This window comes from Mus musculus, chromosome 3 (assembly GCF_000001635.26).
Source record: "Mus musculus strain C57BL/6J chromosome 3, GRCm38.p6 C57BL/6J".
Lineage (NCBI taxonomy): Eukaryota > Metazoa > Chordata > Mammalia > Rodentia > Muridae > Mus > Mus musculus.
The window spans coordinates 97618114-97637470 of record NC_000069.6 but is presented as its reverse complement, the minus strand read 5'-3'; the positions used below and the strand labels follow the sequence as shown (position 1 = coordinate 97637470).

The following is a 19357-nucleotide window of genomic DNA, read 5'->3' as shown; positions in this document are numbered from 1 at the left end:
GACAGGGATCTGTAGCCACAGCCTATAGAGTGTATGTCTCCCCTGAGACAACTCCCTACAGCATGTTACATGAAGGGCTGTCACGGGCACCATCTGTATGAATATTTGATTCACATACTCCACAGATGCCAATGAGGCAGGCTACAAAAATGAGGAGACAATCTAATGCACTGCCTTTTGCTCTTAGAACAAATATAAATTGCTAGGTCTCTTGGTCTAGGCCCTAAGGCTCTATAGTTCCTGAGTTTAAAAAAAAAAATGCTTGGAGCTTCTCCCAAGCATTAGTGACAGACATATGCACCAACAGCCCATCCCTCCTCCATCCCGACATCCCCACCTCCATGTCTGCTTCTCCCAGTGCAAACCAGGAGTGGCTGCCCTTAAACATATGACTAAGAAACAGGCCTCCCTCACTGGGACTAGAACACCATCCCAGTGGTCCTACTTGTGTGTGATAGAGTCATCCTCTGCCTTCTATAGATGCTCATTATAAAGAGGGTGTGAGATGAGATGATTGGTGGCATAATTTTTAGCTTTGTATACAAATAAATAAATATAGGTTCCTCTGCCCAGCTTAAGTACACCAAGAATGCATTCCAACGTGTTTCTGAAGCCTCGGGCATAGTGTCTCAGTGGACTGAAAGAGATCCCACCTAGTTCTGACATCTTGGCCCACACACTGTTCTCCCTGTCCTGAGCACATACACAGGCTGGGGCCCCTGCTTGGACCTCACTTTTTTCCCTCTTCACTTGGCACACTCCTATTCATCCTTCACTCAGCCCAGATGTAATCATCTGCTCTAAAGTCAACCTTCCCTGGAGCCTGGTACCTTATGTCCTCAGGAGGTAACCTCCTCTGAGCAGAAGTGGGGCGCTCTCCTCAGCACATGGCTCTTCAGTTTTATTAATCCTGTATATAATATAATATAATTTTCTCTGTTTTTTTTTTTTTTTGTCTCTGCACTGCTTAGCCCAGAGCCAAGCTTATTCAAGAAATGCCTCTCTTACACAGAGGACAATCCATGGGCTGCAAATGCCAGGCTTAAAAGTTGCCACTGAGTGTTACCTTGACCATGATGTAGCAGAACAGTCAGGAAGGTTTGAGCGTTTTTTGTCAGATGTCATAAATTTGTTTTTTGTTTTTAATGGGCACGATTCCAAATTATAGAAACATGCCAGAAAACTCCAGAGAAAGAAGGACCCAGAAAGAATCTGGGCTACTCATGTTGGTTTGTAAGCAAGGGGATTTGTAGAAAGTGAAGGTGAGAAACGCACTTGCCTAAGAGCGCAAGTTAAGCTGTGCTGGAGCAAGGACCACCATTCAAGGCATTGCTCCTCATGCAGTGCTCTTCCCTCTTACCAGAGCTGACGTCTCTGCGTCCCCGCTGGCTGCCCAATAACTACTTCACTGGGTTGCCACGAGCACATTAAATAGCGCATGGTAAAGCATCCAGGAGCTGAGCGACAGTGGACAAGGAGATTTGAAAGGTCTGACTCCCACCAGCCTCCCTCATCAGTTTTTATTAAAGCCAGCATGATAGGAAGGCATGGTAAACGCCCTAGCAGATGGCTTCCTGCTTCTTCAGCAGGATGTATCTGATAGAGAGCGTTCCTTGAACATTTCCCAAGTACCAAGAGGGCAAGAGTCTTTGTGTCATATAAATCTACATCTATTTCAAGCTAGTCCTGACAGGTGACACAGGTAAATGAAGCTTCGTAATTCATTGACCCGATGAACAATTTCAAACAGGAAGAAAACAAAATCTCTTACCTTGAATTGGATATATTTGAGAAGGTCAAATTCTTTGGCATACATCCTGAAATACTCTAGGACCTGGGAGTTGTGCATGTAGTTAGGGTAATGATCTGGGATGGGGTAGTCACTGAAACACATCATTTCCTTGGAGGTGTTGATGACCACGGACTGGTAAATACTGGCCCTGCCTTCCTCAGGGGCTTCCTGTGACAAATAAGAAGTACTTATGGCAATGTGAGAATCAACTTCATGAAACATAAGTAGCCAATGAGCATTTAAAAGCGTATCTAAGTGAAACACACACACACCTACAATGTTGCATCTATGTAAGAACATTAAAAGTATCAGGCCTATTATAACTTTAAACGAAAAAGTAATATACATACCATGAAATTAAATGTACATCCTAGTCATCTAGTATACATTATATACACCTATGTTTATATAATTACATACTGTACAACCTCTCCCTTGTTTAATATATCTCTTTAGAGTACACTGTATTAATTATATATAATTTGTGCATATAATTTGAATAGGAAAATAATTTATAAAGGTAGAATTTTTTTCTTTCATTTTTATTAAAATATTTATAAAACACAAGAAAGGAAAACTCTCAGCAGACTAGTACAGAGAGACACTTCCTCAAGTCAATAAAAACAATTTAAAACAGGCAAGTAGATAACAGCACGCTTAACGGCAAGAGACTGAGTGCTTTGATTGGATGAGGAACACAAGGATGTCCTTTGGGGCCACTTTCAGAGAGCACTGTACTAAGAAGCCCTAGCTGTGTGCCCTACAAGTCATGAAAGGAAATAAAAACCAATTTTGTGGCCCATTACATGAATGTCTATGTAAAACATGTCCCAAGGAATAAAACACTAACCCTGAAGCTACAGGATACAGCCAGGCCACAGAAAAGCTGGCAAACCCAAGTCACCAGGGCTGAGAGGTGCTCAGCATGAGGACTTAAGTTTAATCCTTAGAACCTACATTAAGAAATGCCTGATGGGACAGGCTGGAGAGATGACTCAGAGGTTGAGAGCACTGGCTGCTCTTCCAGAAGTCCTGAGTCCAATACCCAGCATGCACATGGTGGCTCATAACCATCTATAAAGATATCTGGTGCCCTCTTCTGGCATATGTATACACAATACTGTATACATAATAAATAAATCTTAAAAAAACAAAAACCAAAAAAAAAACCAAAAGCCTGGTGTGGCGCCATGTGCTTGCAATTGCAACACCACAGAGGTGCAGACAGCTGAGCCCCAGGGCTCACTGCCAAGCAGTCTCATTCTTAGCAAGTAGAAGCTCATAAAAAATGAACCACGCCTGAGGAGCAACACTTACGATTGCATACATTCAAGCTGTACATGTGTACACTTGTACACACACACACAGAGAGAGAGAGAGAGAGCCAGGCTTGATGTTTATAAGCTCAGTGCTTAGAAGCTGACCTGAAGACTGCTGATGTTCAACGTCAGCATGAACTACATAGTAAATTCAAGGCCATCCTGAACTACAGAGCAAGACCCTCAAAAAACAAGTCAGTAACCTACCTGTATGTCAGAAATGAACCATTGAAAATTTTGATTTTAAAAATACACCATGTCCAAGTCCATCTTGGTCTTAAATGCTTAGGTATTAAAAGTTGTCTAGGGGCTGGAGAGATGGCTCAGCGGTTAAGAGCACTGAGTGCCCGTCCAAAGGTCCTGAGTTCCATTCTCAGCAACCACATGGTGGCTCACAACTACCTGTAATGGGATCTGATGCCCTCTTCCGGTGTGTCTGAAGACTGTAACAGTGTGCTCACACACATACATAAATAAATCTTTTTTTAAAAAAGATGTCTAGAACATGACTAAACTATAAAACACAGATAAAGAAATCAAAGGTAGACATAAATGAAAGCTGTTGTCCTCGTGGATTGGAAGAGTAGATACTGTGTGAAGATCCTGCTCCTCCTGACCTGCCCTGGCAGCACCCCAGCAATGGGGTTCTAGAGACTTCTAGAAAGAGCCAACAGTCCTTAGGTGTGGCTGGTCATAGTAACTTTCTTCCAAAGGCAGAAACGAAGATGAACTTTACACCAGCCAAGCCTGACCAACTCCACTGAAAGCTGTAATACAAACAGGACTAATCATAACAAGGGTCACCCTTGACACGATACAGCGAAAGCATGACTTCACCCCCAGGAACTTCATCAGGTGAGCCATGAGAAAAACACCAGACAAATTCAAAGGAGGCTACTCTACAAAATACTCAACCAGTCTTCCTCTAACCTACCAAGGATAACAAAACCCAGGGAATAAAAGGAACAAAGCAAGAAAATCTACGAAATCATCCAAGCCAAGAGGAGCCTAGAGAGATACAACTACCAAGTCTTAGGGGGATACTGGGATATTAAAAAAAACAAAAACAAAAAACCAAGGCATCAGAAGAAGTAAGTAAATCTAAACAAAGCATGGGTTTATGGGTACTGTCTCACTGACCGTTATAAGTGTGTCACACTAGTGTAAGATGCTAACAATCGGGGAATGAGGCAAGGTCCCAAGAGCTGGGGTTGCAGAGGTGAGCCAACATGCCTGAAGAAAACATAAAAATTAGTATAAAAAAGTGTTAATTATAACATGAAGGAGGCAATACTAGCGAAGGCAAGACAGAAGAGCAGCAGTAGGAGAATCCGAGCAGTGGCATCTGGGAGGGTGCTCATGTGACAGGAGAAACAAGGAAGAGGAGGAAAATATCAGCAGTGGCAGGTGACAAGGAAGGAAAACACCTGAATCTCGGTGATTCATTGCTAAAAAGGGAAGTCCATCATTCTTAACTGGATACGGGGTGCCCAGGGTAGAACCCCAAAGTGCTGGGATCAAGTCTATATAAGATACCTACAATTGACTGATCAATTAATGATCAATTAACTTAATGGCATCCATAGAAGGACAGCAAGACTCCAAATAATAAGCAAGGGGGTGACAGAAATAATTTCAGCAGCTGAATTCTCAGGAAATCACTGAGTATGTGAAATAGTACTTCAGCTTCCACAGCTACGTGACGGACAATGTGAGAACGACGGTTTGTGGCTTCAGGAGCATCCTAAGCAGGCAGCAGGACAGTATCTTCCTCAGGGACATGTGTATGTATGTATGAATGTATGTATGTATGTATGTATGTATGTTTGAGACACGGTCATATATGTATCTCTACCTGGTACTCCCTGTGTATACCAGGCTGGTTGCAGACTCACAGACATCTGCCTGTCTCTGCTTCCTGAGTGCTAAGATCAAAGGCATGAGCCATTGTACCCAGCTAGCATTTTAAAGTCTGTTTGTTTGCTTGTTTAAAATTCACAGAAATCCATCTGCCTCTGCCTCTCAAGTGCTGGGATAAGGAGTGTGGGCCATTACACCTGGTTCAGAAACTGATTTAATACATGCCAGGCATTGTACATGCCAGCTAATACAGGCCATCTCATATATGTCAGGTATCATACATGCCAGCTCATACATGCTAAGCATCATCCATGCCAACTCCTACATGCCAGGCATCATATATGCCAGGCACCATACATGCCAGCTCATACATGCCATCTCATATATGTCAGGTATCATACATGCCAGCTCATACATGCCAGCTCATACATGCCAGGTATCATACATGCTGGGCATCATACATGCCAGCTCATACATACCAGGTATCATACATGCTGGGCATCATACATGCCAGGCATCATACATGCCAGGCATCATACATGCCAGGCATCACACATGCCAGGCATCATACATGCCAGCTCATACATGCCAGCTCATACATGCCAGGCATCATACATGCCAGACATCATACATGCCAGCTCATACATGTCAGGCATCATACATGCCAGCTCATATATGCCAGGCATCATGAGTGGCTCTGGTCTGTAATGTTGAGTTATGCAGATGTAGCTGTTCTAACAGAAGCCAGGGCATTTTGACAAAGCATGGCTTACTGATTTACTAATAAGGTTGACACAATTCTGCCAAGGGGACAATCAGAAAATAAATAAAGGCCATTAGCTCTTTAGACATCAATCATTTTCAAGACACGTTAGCAAGAAAAATCACAAATCTGATTTTCTGGCATGATGTTGGATACTCTCCCAGCCTCCGCCCTTCATCTGTTGATTCCATGCTTGTTTGGGGATTACTAAACCTGGCTCTGATGCTTAGCAGAGGTACCAAGTATGCACGTCCCAATCTATGCCATTGAGTAATATCTGGCCTGCCTCACCGCTCACCCAGCATTGTCAAAAGTGACCGGCCACTTCCGGTTCACCATAAGTTTATGGCGAAGTAGGCATTACGTAAATTCTTTCATGAAGAAACAGCAGACACAGAGAAGCAAGTGTCCCCAAAGTCACACTCCTTCTAGGTGATAGACACAGACTTTGAAGCTAAAAATAAATGTTCTTAACCCCTACCCTTACTGTAATCCTTTTGAAATCTTACTGGGTTTCAAAGGTAAACTTTTCTATTGATTACTAAACAAAACAAACAAACAAACCTAATTAACAAGCTTTTCAGCCCAAGGCTGTGATAAAGGAATGGGGTCTCCTTAGAGGATCCACACCCCATCTGCATGAGGAGTAATGGCTAACAGAGTGGATGTCTCCTCTGTCCAGAGGCACAGTGCAGGCAGGGCTGCACCTCTGCTAACTAAGGATATGGCTGGCACTGCTAAATTTAATGAAAAATGAAACACACTCAAGAAACTTCAACACTACTCTGAAATGCGTTCAAGAAGCAAGCCCAGCCCGAGCTAGCTTGGAAGTCAGTGAAGGTGGCTGACATTCACTTAATAAGCCCAACAGTTACTGCCGCAGACAGTGGTTGGTTTGTGGCACAGTCTCTACATAGTAATGGCTGACCTTAAACTCATCTCCACAGGGATCTGCCTGCCTCTGCTGCCCCGGTGCTGGGATTAAAGGCATCCAGCACCATTCCCAGCTAGTAATTTTTAAAAATATTTTTTATTACATATTTTCCTCAATTACATTTCCAATGCTATCCCAAAAGTCCCCCATACCCTCCCCCCCACTTCCCTACCCACCCATTCCCATTTTTTTGGCCCTGGCGTTCCCCTGTACTGGGGCATATGCAGTTTGTGTGTCCAATGGGCCTCTCTTTCCACTGATGGCCGACTAGGCCATCTTTTGATACATATGCCCCAGCTAGTATTTTAAACTCTTATTAGCACCTTGCCCCGTTGTATATGTGTAGGGTTCAAGTGAAATCTAGTGTACTAAAGGAGAGAGCTAGAGACAGGAGCAAAGGCTGAGGAATTTGACCTTCTCTTCTCCAGGGGAGGAAAAGTTTAAAGCAAACAGGGCAATCTTATTTTTATATTCTGTTCAAAGACTAGGATTGTCAGGGTTACCTTAAGTGAGAAGAAAATTTGTGTGTGTGTGTGTGTGTGTGTGTGTGTGTGTACATGGTCTCTCTCCCTCTCTTCTTGTCTCTGTCTCCCTGTCCCTGTCCTGTCTCTCTCCTCCTCCCGCCCCGATTTCTGTGTGTGTCTGCAGTACACGTAGAGGCTAAAGGTCAATGTTGGGTGTTCCCCTTAAACTGCTCCCCACCATATGTATTTGAGATAGGACATTTTAGTGAACTTGGAGCTAGAAGACTGGTTTGCAGGGTAGCCGGAAAGTCTCAGGACTGCTCTGCAACTGTCCCCACAGTTGGGATTACAAAGCCATGTTGCTTCACTAGGATTCTCCCTTCCCTTCCCTTCCCTTTCTTCCTTTCCTCCCTCCATCTCTCCCTCCCTCCCTTTCTCCTTGTGAGTGCTAAGGAGGGAACTCAGAGCTTCCTGCTCCTGCAGCAAATACTTAGTATTTTCTAGAAAAGCCATCTCCCCAGCCCCAGGATTTTAAAAGAAGATGTATCTATTTTTATTTTCTATGTGTAAGTGTTTTGCCTGCATGCATGTTTATGTGCTATGTTCACACCTGGTGTCTGAAGTTAGAAGCGGGTGTTGGGCCCCCTGGAGCTGGGCTCACAGTGCTGGTGAGCCATCCTGTGGGTGCTGGAAACTGAACTCAGGTCCTCTGAAAGAGTAAGTGGTCTACCTGCCGCGTCATCTCTCCAGCTCCACTCCAGGAATTGCTTATAATAGAAAAGAAGATTGAAGGCATGGCAAACAGACACTTGGTTCAATCTATATTTCAGGAGCCAGGGACATACAGGGAACTCCTAATGTTTGCTATTCCACTTCACGGATTGTTTCCCGTTTTTTTTGTTTTTTTTTTTTGTTTTTTTGTTTTTTTTTTGAATAGCAGCGAAACACACAAGCAAACAAAACCCCTGGTCTGGTTTTCGTGGCAACAGAAACGGGAAATAAGTGACATTTGCATTTCACTTTGCAGGCAGCCTACAGAGAGGAGCCTTAAATCTGACCACTGCCAAGGTGGAATTCGCAGCCCATTTGGTAGTAGGTAGGGTGTTGCAAGTCCTTCAAGTCTTAGGGGCTCAGAAGATTTACCTGGAATCTCCACAGTCCTCCGATGTCACCAGACCTTTCAAAGCAGACAGGTTCCAAGCCCTCTTCCAGGCAGCACTTGATGCAGGTGAGCCCGCTAGCTCCTGCTCCAATTACAGCAATCCTTTTTTTGGCCATGGTCACCAGAGTGCTTCTCTGGTTGGGTCTGCGTCACTTGTCCTAAAGAAAGAAAGACATGAGAGAGTGAACACACATCAGGCCACAGAAAAGATCTGGGCCCAGACACACAAACAAATGTAACAAGAGGTGTGTGGGGACCGTGGCGCGGGGAGGTACCAGCTCAGGGCGCTGCTACACTAGTTCGGAGCTAAGCAGGGCTGTAACTCAGGGCAGAGCAGCCGCGCCTCATATAAACACAGCAGAGGCCAATAGGGAGGGGCTGTACCGTCCCACCTCCTATCCCGCCCACCCAAGGGCGTGCACCCTTCTTCCGTAAACGCAAAGGAAACAGCTCAAAAATGCTTGGGGAAGAAAACAATGATATTATATATGTTTTAATCTACGGCTTCTCAGCAGCACCCGCATAGGGAGAGCGACCCTCCAGGCTCCATCCCTTCCCACTTTTCTTTCAGTGTTTGTTCACTTTCAACTTCCTGTTTTTGTTTCAAATTGATAAGGGCCGGCTAAACTCAGCCCTTCAGAAGCAACCCTGGCTCCGCATTAAGAAGAAAGTTCACTTCCCAGAGTCCCTTCAAGCAGGTGCTCTGTCCTGGCTCCTCTCCGCTCTTCAGAGACCAGATCTTTGAGCCCACTACCTCAGTAGGAATTTGATATTGCAGTGTGCTCAGCTGACGGGGTGGGGGTGGGGGTGGGAGGTGGGGAGAGAGGGTTGGGGGGCAGTTAAATGTAACTTAAAATTTTTCAAATGTAAAATCGGGTAAAACTGTCAGATAGCTATAGCATTCATGCACCACAGCAGTATGTAAATGTACATTTGCAGAAGGCATGAATTGTGTCTGAAGCCTTATCGGCCTTGCATAACACTACTCCGGTGTACTGACTTTGCTCAACACGGTTTGGTTGCGACCAACGCAGATCCTTGGCTCTGAAGGTTCAGGGTTCAGTATCTCCCTTCCAGCCTAATGGTCAACATGAGGGTTTACTGTATATAGTTCAAATGACATAAAGGAAATCAATTATGTAACCCTCTGAGCCAACCCAGGAAGCAAGCATGACTATGATCACCTCCAGCGTGCAGTTGGAAAACTCGGAGCAAGGCAGGGAGGCCAGCCATGCAACCCCAGCAGGCTGGCTCCAGCAAGGGCTCCCCATCACACACAACTCTCTCCTGAGGGATTTTGCAACAAGCCCTTCTCCCATTCCCTCACTTCTCTGTTGTTCTTTTTTTCTTAACACCAGCTGTTACCTGTTAGTTGAACTGCTTTTTAACTAAGCAGTTGTTTATTAAATAACTGCTTAAAATAATTCATTGACTTGGAGAATCCTTTGCTGTCTCAGAAAGACTCCTGCCAAGTACGGTGTCTACATGAATGGAAACACAGCAAACAGGAAGAGTGGGAACCTATGACACTCTACCACATCGTGGGTGCATGGAGCCTCCAAGTCCATATGGGATTGAACTGCCTATAATCAGTTTGGGTCTGCCCTGCACTGAATTCTCTCTGGAGATGCTCTCACAGACATTCCCAAAGTTGTGCCCACCAATCTCCTAGGTGATTCTACAGTCTGCCAAGCTGACAATGAAGATTAACCTTAGTAACTGTGTCCACAATGTCTATAACTGTCACAGTAAGAGCATTATCACATTGTAATCTTAAAGAAGACTGATTTTTATCTTAGGAGTATGAGTCTTTTGCCTGTATGTGTGTCTTAACAGCATGCACCTTCAGAGGCCAGGAGACTATGCCTGATCTCCTGGAGCTGGAGTTCAGATGGTTCTCTTTGTATTTCTATTTGTATAGTTGCCGTTGGGTTACCAGCAACCTGAACCCAGGTCTTCTGCAGGAGCAGCCAGTGTTCTTGACGTCTGAGTCATCTCTCTGGATCCTATTATGTTTTCTTATTTCCTAATTTTATTTTGCTAAGTCTGCATTTTGCTTACGTACATTCAATAACTATCTCTCTTAGGAGGCCACGTCTTGTAATTTGACCAACTTGAGTCTTGGCTGAAGGATAGCAGTGGAAGCCAGCTGCCCCACGTGTAAACTGATTGTGATATGACCCGGACTTACCATTGGGAAACTTATTTGCTACAATCGTAAAGTTTGTAACAGTCGTGAGTAATTCAGGGGTCATACACACAGCACAATACCTATTGCATGTCTGCCATGTTGTAGGTACCTAGTTCCACAGAGAAGGAGGAGGGAAAGGACACAGGAAGATACATCATGGACACTGAAAAAGCAAGAAAGTAATCTTTCAACTAATCCAAAATAAGATAGCCACACAAACATAATTCAGACTCTAACAACAAAAATAACAGGAAGTAACATCAATGGACTCAATTTCCCCCAAAAGACATAAACTAACAGGCTGGATACATAAACAGGCCCCAGCATGTTGCTGCATACAGTAAAACCACCTCAGTGACAAAGGCAGACACTACCTCAGAGTAAACAGTTGGAAAACAATTTTTCAAGAAAATGGTCCTAAGAAACAAGCTGGAGTAGGCATTCTAATATCAAATAAAATCAACTCTCAACCAAAAGTTACCAAAAAAAAAAAAAAAAAAAAAAAAAAGGAAGGACACTTCATACTGGTCAAAGGAAAAATCTTCCAAGATGAACTCTCAATTCTGAACATCTATGCTCTAGATGCAAGGGCAGCCACATTCAGGAAAGAAACTTTACTAAGCTCAAAGCACACATCACACCTCACACAGTAATAGTGGGAGACTTCAACACCCCACTCTCAGCAACGGACAGATCATGGAAACAGAAACTAAACAGAGACTAACAGAAGTTATGAACTAACAGAAGTTATGAACCAAATGGATCTAACAGATATTTGTAGAACATTTCATCTTAAAGCAAAAGAATATACCTTTCTCTGCACCTCATGGTACCTTCTCCAAAATTGACCATATAATTGATCACAAAACAGGCCTCAACAGATACAAGAAGACTGAAATAATCCCATGCCCCTATCAGATCACCACAGACTAAGGCCGGTCTTAAATACCAACAAAAACAACGGAAAGCACACATACACCTGGTAGCTGAACAACGCTCTACTCAATGATAACTTGGTCAAGGAAGAAATAAAGAAAGAAATTAAAGGCCTTTTAGAATGTAATGAAAATGAAGACACATCATATCAAAACTTATGGGACACAATGAAAGCAGTGGTAGGAAGAAAACTCCTAGCTCTAAGTGCCGCCAATAAGAAACTGAAGAGAGCTTACACTAGCAGCTTGACAGCTCACCTGAAAGCTCTAGAACAAAAAGAAGCAAATACACCCAAGAGGAGTAGACAGCAGGAAATAATCCAACTCAGGGCTGAAATCAACCAAGTGGAAACAAAAAGAACTATACAGAGAATCAACAAAACCAAGAGCTGGTTCTTTGAGAAAATCAACAAGATAGATAAACCCTTAGCCAGACTAACCAGAGGACACAGAGACAGTTTCCAAATTAATAAAATCAGAAATGAAAAGGGAGACATAACAATGAAATATATCTTAAAATAACTATTCTGTTTGTTGAATATCAAGAGTTGAAAATATTAAAATCATGCTCTACAAAATTATGGAAATATTATTGATAATTTTTCTCACTGCCTGAAAGTAGCATTTTCTTAATATTTAACTTCAAAGGATTTTTGCTATTTTGAAAATTTAAAAATATACTTACTGATAAAATAACTTCTCTCCTAGAAACACTGATAATCTTTTTTAAGTAAACTGATTGTTAGACAATGTATACAGATATATAATGCGTGTTAAATACTCTCTCACTATGTCAGGTAGTATAATATAAGGGCTTTTGAATATATAGCTTAATGATTCATTTGTAATATTTTATGTTCTTTTACTATGCTTAACTCCCAAAGAATATTTTGTATGTTTTGAAACAATTTACTATTCAACATTAGATATAATATCCTCAGTTATGGGTAGCATTAAATATTCATTAATGATATTTTAGGGTATGAAAGGATATGAATATAAAAGTTGAACAAATACTTTATGTATTATTTGATTCTCAAAATATTCAATATTATTAATATGTTTGATGTATAAGATGCATTTAAATAATAAAAAATATTAGAAAAAAAAGAGAGTTCAAAGTGTTCTCTTTGAGGCAGATAGCTAGAGTTATTGATTAAACATTCCCCCTCCCCCCCAGGTAAGAATTCCATTCAAGAGTGGCAAAATGAAGATGGTTCCAGAAATTCAAACAGAGCAAATGTTCACTCAGGCAAACCCTGGTACACTCTGAACCCTCGAGTCCATGCTTGAAGAAGAGACCTGGCAGCTTTGTTTTGTTTTATTCTTCTTTCCCACAGGATCATGAGCCCATTGTTCACGTCTTAATTACAGGAACAAGCACCACTCCCTAAATTCACCAAGCTGTTCCAGAGATCTCAAAGGACTGCAGACTCCATGAAGGAATAGTCAGAGAACCCCAGCAAGGTTGGAGCATATTGATTGTCGTTGCGACTCTGGCATTGGGAGACGAATGTCAGGCCCCTTCACTTCCAGATCCTGGTTGCTACACAAGGGGAGCAGTTATCCAAGCTACCCATCATTTCTCCAGAATGAGCTCAGGCCGCAGAGACAAGTGGAGGGAGCGATGCAAATGTGCAGCTTAGTAAAAGTGGGTCACACAAAGCAGTCAGGAAACCATTTACTGGCCAAAATCTTGCCCTTCTCTGTCTTCCGTTTGGCAGTCAGCAAAGGGAGCCAAGGAATAACCAGTCTCCCGATGATGTTGCTGAAGGACTCATTCTGTTAGCTTGTCCAGGGAACTAAGCACTAAGAGAATGCAGAGCATCCATTGGCCAGCAGAGTCACGGGGTCTATAGGCTGCTCTTTCTCCTGGCCATCTGCCCTCCTGGTGGCTTCCTCTGTCCCTTTCTTCTTCCTTTTTCTCTCCTCGATTACACCTATTTTTAAAAGATGAATACTCAGGATGGAGAGATGGCTCAGCAGTTAAGAGCACTGACTGCTCTTCCAGAGGTCCTGAGTTCAATTCCCAGCAACCATATGGTGGCTCACAACCATCTGTAATAAGATCTGATGCCCTCTTCTGATGTGCCTGAAGACAGGTACAGTGTACTCACATATATAAAATAAATAAATAAATCTTTTTTTTTAAAAGATGAGTAGTCTATGGCTGAAATTTTTATTTTTAAGTGTATTTTTATATTATGAGATGAACAATGGGAACTTTTATTGGAAATGGCTTATATTTTAGGTCTTTATTTTTCATGTTGTGTGGTGTGGATATTTACATGTAAGTTTGTGTGTGTGTGTGTGTATCTGTGTATGTGCTGGCACATGGGTGTGTGTGAATGTGGAGTGGGAGATTCACCTCTCCTGATTAATGCTAGGAGAACTGGAGTGGTAAACCAGGGGACCCAAGGCAGTCAAACACTTGAGTGTAATTAGTATGGCATGGTTCATTTTCATTATTATAGTTATTTGATATCAGAGTTAGGAGCTTATAGTTCAGCAGAGAAACCAAGGTTATATAAACACAACAATGTTATTCGTCTTTAGGAAAAGAGCCTTTACCCTAACTATTCTCTAGAACCTGATAGACGCTGCAGGCATTCCTGTGTTCCTCCTTATGTTTGTTGCTTTTCCAAATTCCTGGAGAAATATCAACATCTGAGGATCCATATCCATCACAAATACATTATATTCTCAATTCAAACCCCAGCAGCAGAGGCCTGAGGCGAATGCTGGCCATCACCCTTGATTACTCTTCTACCTTATCCAATGGGGCAGGGTCTCTCAGTGGAACTCCAGTCTGCTGGTATGGCTAGTGTTGCTAATCGCTTGCTCTGGGCATTGCATCTCTGCCTTCTGTGGCTGGGAATACAGGCAGACCACCATGCCATCCTGGCATTAACATGGTTTCCAGTCGTCTGACTTTTTTGCCAAGGGTTTAACCAATAAACCATCTCCCCAGCCACTTAAAGTTGTTTTAAGGGCATGGTGTTTTTATTTTGGAGCTGGTATTGTTGTTTTGTTACAGAGTTAAGGGGAGAAGCCTGTTCCCAGACAAGGGGCCTTGGAGGACACTTTGATACAAACACATTTGAGTTTCAAGTGGGAGTTGGGGGATCATGTTTTTGGAGGAAGCTAGCTTTTTAGTTTAATAATATATATTATTACAAATAATATATAATATAGTATATATACTATATATTACATATAGTATAACAAGTATTATATTTGGCCCTTAAATTGCTCATGCATTCTTATACTGTATTCTTATCCCTATTACTATTTATTCAATTACTTGGTGGCACAAAGAACACTCTGCTCTGTTTGAGACTCTATCAGGAACGGCAGCTGAATGCCTTAATGGAGCATCCCCAGTCAGTTTCTGCTAGATGTTTGTAAGCCTCCAATTTGATGATGTTAACTGTCTTCCATTATTTGCACTTTACTTAAGAGCCTTTCCCTACTGAAAACTCCAGTTAAATGATTTAATGGGTTCCCCAGTTGATTTCTGCTAGATATTTTGAGTACTTGATTTGACAATGTTTTACTATCTTTATACCTCTCACTTCTTCGTCATTCTTTTCCTTCAGCTTGCTATTGTGGAATTTAGAATGAGAATGCACCCCCCACACACACACACACCATGGGCTCATATGTTTGAATATTTGGTCTGTAGTTGGTAAAACAGTTTGGGGAGGGATTAGGTGGCGTGACCTGCTTGAAGGAGGTGCGTCACTGGGGGTGAGCCTCAAGTTTCACAAAGCCCAGCTCTAGATCCAGTTTCTCTCTCTCTCTCTCTCTCTCTCCCTCTCATTCTGCTTTCTGTTTGTGGATCAGATGTAAGGTCTCGGCTACTGCTCTAGTGCCATGCCTACCTGCCTGCTGCCATGCTCCAATGAAATGCTTTCTTTTATAAGTTGCCTTGGTCATGCTCTTCCCAGCAATAGAACAGTAGCTACATCAGCTATGTATTTGAGAAACTCATTCAAAACCAAAACATCTCTCACATATCAACCTATCATTTATCATATCATTTATCATATCAACGTATCATTTATCATATCAAAACCAAAACGACTATCATAAATCATTCTTTGGACCACTCAGAACATAACTGGCAGAGTCTCAGCATTTATGAGATGTCAAAGATCTTTAACTGTTATCCCGTAATTGTTTTAGACACTTAAGACATTTACCCTCCTAATTTTTGCAGAGAGCACTTGGGGCACCAGGTGTCTATGGGTACACATCTGCTTCATCACCAGCTTCTTCATCACCAGCTTCATCATCACCAGCTTCATCATCGCCCCCCACGTGGCCCCGTACATTTTTAGAAAACATTTTATTTATTTTATGTATATGAGTGCACTATCTGCATGTACACCTGCATGCTATCTGATCACACTATAGATGGTTGTGAGCCACCATGTGGGTGCTGGGGATTGAACTCATGACCTCTGGAAGAGTAGTCAGTGCTCTTAACCACTGAGCCAGATCTCCAGCCCCCTCCCACTTTTTATGAGTTACTTCTTTAAATCAGCTAGAGCATCTTATAGATGTACAGCTAGTCTTGATTTGCTACATTGTGCCATGTATGTAATCTAGAATCAACCTCTCTCTACAAAAAAAAAAAAAATTACAAACAGTAAGTAGGCAAGAGAGATATTGAAGAGTATTATAGAAGATCATACTTTTGATGAAAAGGGCAAATACTTTAAATAAATATACATTTTACATAGGATTTTTGTCTTAAAAATTAAAAATAAAAACAGCTCCCCCAAAAGTATAAAGTCAATTCACAGGAAACCCAAGTTAGACAAGGTTTATAGAGGATGAAACTTAAAGATAAAATATGGTTAATGATTAAAGGATATTAAAGTTCCTAAGGTTATATTGATCTATTCATGGTAATGTTTACAAAAACTGACTTAAAGATATAAAAATGTATACCCAGTAAAGATAATTTCTTGTGTTTTTGCTAAATGTGTTAGGGTTTTACCACTTGAGAAAACAGTCCAAGAGCAACAACAATAAACAAACAATGATTTTTTTTAAATCAAAGCTTTATTTAAATATTACATTCAAGTTAAAGTACAAACTGATAGAAAAATCTGCTAAAGGTTACAGGCTTACCCCATGGAGATGAGTCACTCAAATAGGATAGCTGATAGACTGACCCTTGACCGCTGAGACCAATCAAGACCCAGGGAACTCCGGAGCCTCTTTGGTAAGTCACGTGTCCTATTAGCCAGGAAGGTCATGGAGTCTCCAAAGACTGGACTTAAATCAGTACACATAGTATAGGGAGAATTGTCGATATAGGGGGAAATGCCCCCAATTGTGGTCCTAACTCACCTACACATGATCCAACAACAACAAGTACCTAAGAGTTCATAACTACTTGAGAGTGCTAAGAATACTTAAGTACTTGAGAGTGACCCTCAAAAGTCTCTACTCAACTGACTTTTCAAAAGTTCATCTGTGGCCATCTCTATGGTCCTAACCCCCTACCCAAACAACCAAACGATAGCTGTCTTTCAGGTAACCACTTTTAGTCAATTGAAAGAGACAACCTGTCAAACTCCATAAACTTATTACCTGGGTTCACTTGTCCAAAATTAAACCATGTTCTTCAAAATCCACTAAAAACCAATCAACCAACCAACCAGCCAAACAACCAACCAACCAACCAAAACCAAAGACCTACTGAACCAACAGAGCAGTTAAACACACGTTCTCTGCAAAAGTCACTCTCCCAAAATGTGTATTGCTTGGGACCCTCTATAGCTCAGAGGCTCCGATTAACTGTTAGTCTCCGCGGCAGCCTCGGCTGGTTTCCACTAAATGGTGCAAGTGTCTAATCTGATGCACCACTGTCTTCCAGCCACTTGCTGTGCACTCAATAAACTCCTGCCAATACCCCAACCACAGCCATCACAGAAAACACCACCCAGAAAGTGTAAGAAAATATGAGGCTCGTTGACAATAGCAAGCAGAACTAAAAAGTTCCTGTGGATATTCCAAAAAGAAATAGTCAAAAAACTATATGAGGAAGATGGAAACTCTGAAAGTCACAGAATAGGATATATTGATTGTATTCCCAATCAGGAACTTTAAACTATGAAGATAATCAAGTCTCCCCTTCTTCTAACATGACTTGGCAATGTCAAGTTAGCCTTGTTAAAATTCCAGTGGGATTTTTAAAATGTACCTTAATGATTATCAAATTTATACTGAAGATTTGAGAAAAATGTATTAAAATATTTTTAAGCAAAAACTGAAAAAAAAAAGTGTCCCAAAAGAAATCACACCATTAAAATGTTTGAAACAGTGTGATATTGGTGTGGAGAAAGTAAACCAGATAATAAAACTATTGATGACATACTCATACCTAAGGGAGTTGAGACAGCAGTAAAGGTGCTTTAAGTCCCTGGGATAAAAGATGACTGCTCCCTACTTGGGAAATAAATTAGATTTTGATTTTATAAAAAATACAAAACAAACCCGAAAGACAAATGTTTAAAGCAAAAGCCCTAGATAAATTAACTAAGAAAATACTGGTATAATAAAAAGCTTTTATTACTAAAAGATAAAAAACTATAAAAAGATTAAAAATAGAAATAACTATGAAAACATTTTTATACATAGAAATCCAAACTTCTACACATAAAGGGACGCTTAACAAGGGATAAATAAAAGCAATATCATAATTTTCTACATGGAAACGTTGATAACATATTCACCAAAGGAGTAAGATCTAAAATGTTTGATCGCAACAAAAAAATGAAGTATGTGGATAACCATTTTTTTTAAACAAAAAAGGGCTGGCCAACCAGTTTATCAAATGGTTTTCAATTAGATAAGTAGCCAAAGAAATTTTATACCATGAGATATGTTTCCCTCATAAGCCTGCAAAACAAAAGGTTAGTTTATTCAGAGCTGAAGAAGTGAACCAGAATGCTCCTGCACCCTAAGTGGAGAGAAACGGGGTGTTTTCCTGGAGAACATCTTGCCAGCTTATATCCCAAGTGTAAGCTCCGTCTGCCCATAGATTCCCTTGCAAGATTCCTGCAGAAACAGCTGCACGTACTTGTGAGCAAAACTGTATCGATTGAAACTTGCGAGTAAGCTAGAGTTTAGCTGCAATTGTCAGACCACGAGGACTCTACCACCGAGACAACATTTTTCATTAATTTTATCCCTTCTGAAATGAGACATAGAGCCCACTGAGATGGCTCAGTGCAGTAGAGGCTCTCACAGACAAGCCTGACAACCTGAGATCAATCAATCGCTGAGATTCATGTGGTAGATAGTGAGAACGGATTCCTGCAAGTTGTCCTCTTATCTCCACATGCACCGTGGCATGTGCACATAAATAAATAAATACATACATACATAAATAAATGTAAAAAATCAAAACCAAAAACCAACAACCTTATAAATGAGGAGGAAGGTATTATCCACCGGAAGTGAATATATGAGCTGGCACGTACCCAGATTGGCATTAGCAGTGAAAATTTTGAAACTGCTCCCTATATGCTCAATATAGGAAAGGACTCTATTATTATGTGATAACCATACTAATTCCAGAGCTATATGTATATGCATTTATAATTTTTTAGTGAGATAAATTTATACTGGCAAAGGAAAGTTTTACCAGCACAGCCCTGACTGCTTTGGATAGTTTTCATCTAAGTTAGCATATTTAAAAGGTCAACTCATGCTGTAGTAAAACTACTGCATCCAGCATGGCTCCAGCGATAGACCTGACTGAGGACGATGAAGGAATGAGGAATCAACAGACAAATAGACATAGAAAGCTGGGTTTGAGTCGCCTGGGCGTTCTCATGGAGAAACCGCAGTAACCCAGAAGCTCACCATGTTTGTTATAGAGAGTTAAATAGAAAGGTCACTGCCTGCTGCACACA

At 41.4% G+C, this 19357-nt stretch overlaps 1 protein-coding gene across 10 annotated transcripts in view; it reads right to left on the bottom strand.

The window, feature by feature from the left end:
- Fmo5 (flavin containing monooxygenase 5) overlaps positions 1–19357 on the bottom strand; it is a 45350-nt gene that overhangs the window by 17817 nt on the left and 8176 nt on the right. The window contains exons 1-4 of one of the 10 annotated variants that reach the window (XM_030252418.1): positions 8570–8609; positions 8276–8452; positions 7743–7899; positions 1772–1960 (exon numbers count right to left, since the gene is read on the bottom strand). In XM_030252418.1, the coding sequence (XP_030108278.1) occupies positions 1772–1897 (126 nt within the window). In that variant the 5' untranslated portion in view covers positions 1898–1960; positions 7743–7899; positions 8276–8452; positions 8570–8609. Of the gene's footprint in view, positions 1–1771; positions 1961–4251; positions 4345–7742; positions 7900–8275; positions 8696–19357 lie in introns of those variants that run through there. The other 9 variants (XM_030252419.1, XM_030252420.1, NM_010232.5 and 6 more) reach the window with 9 other exon arrangements.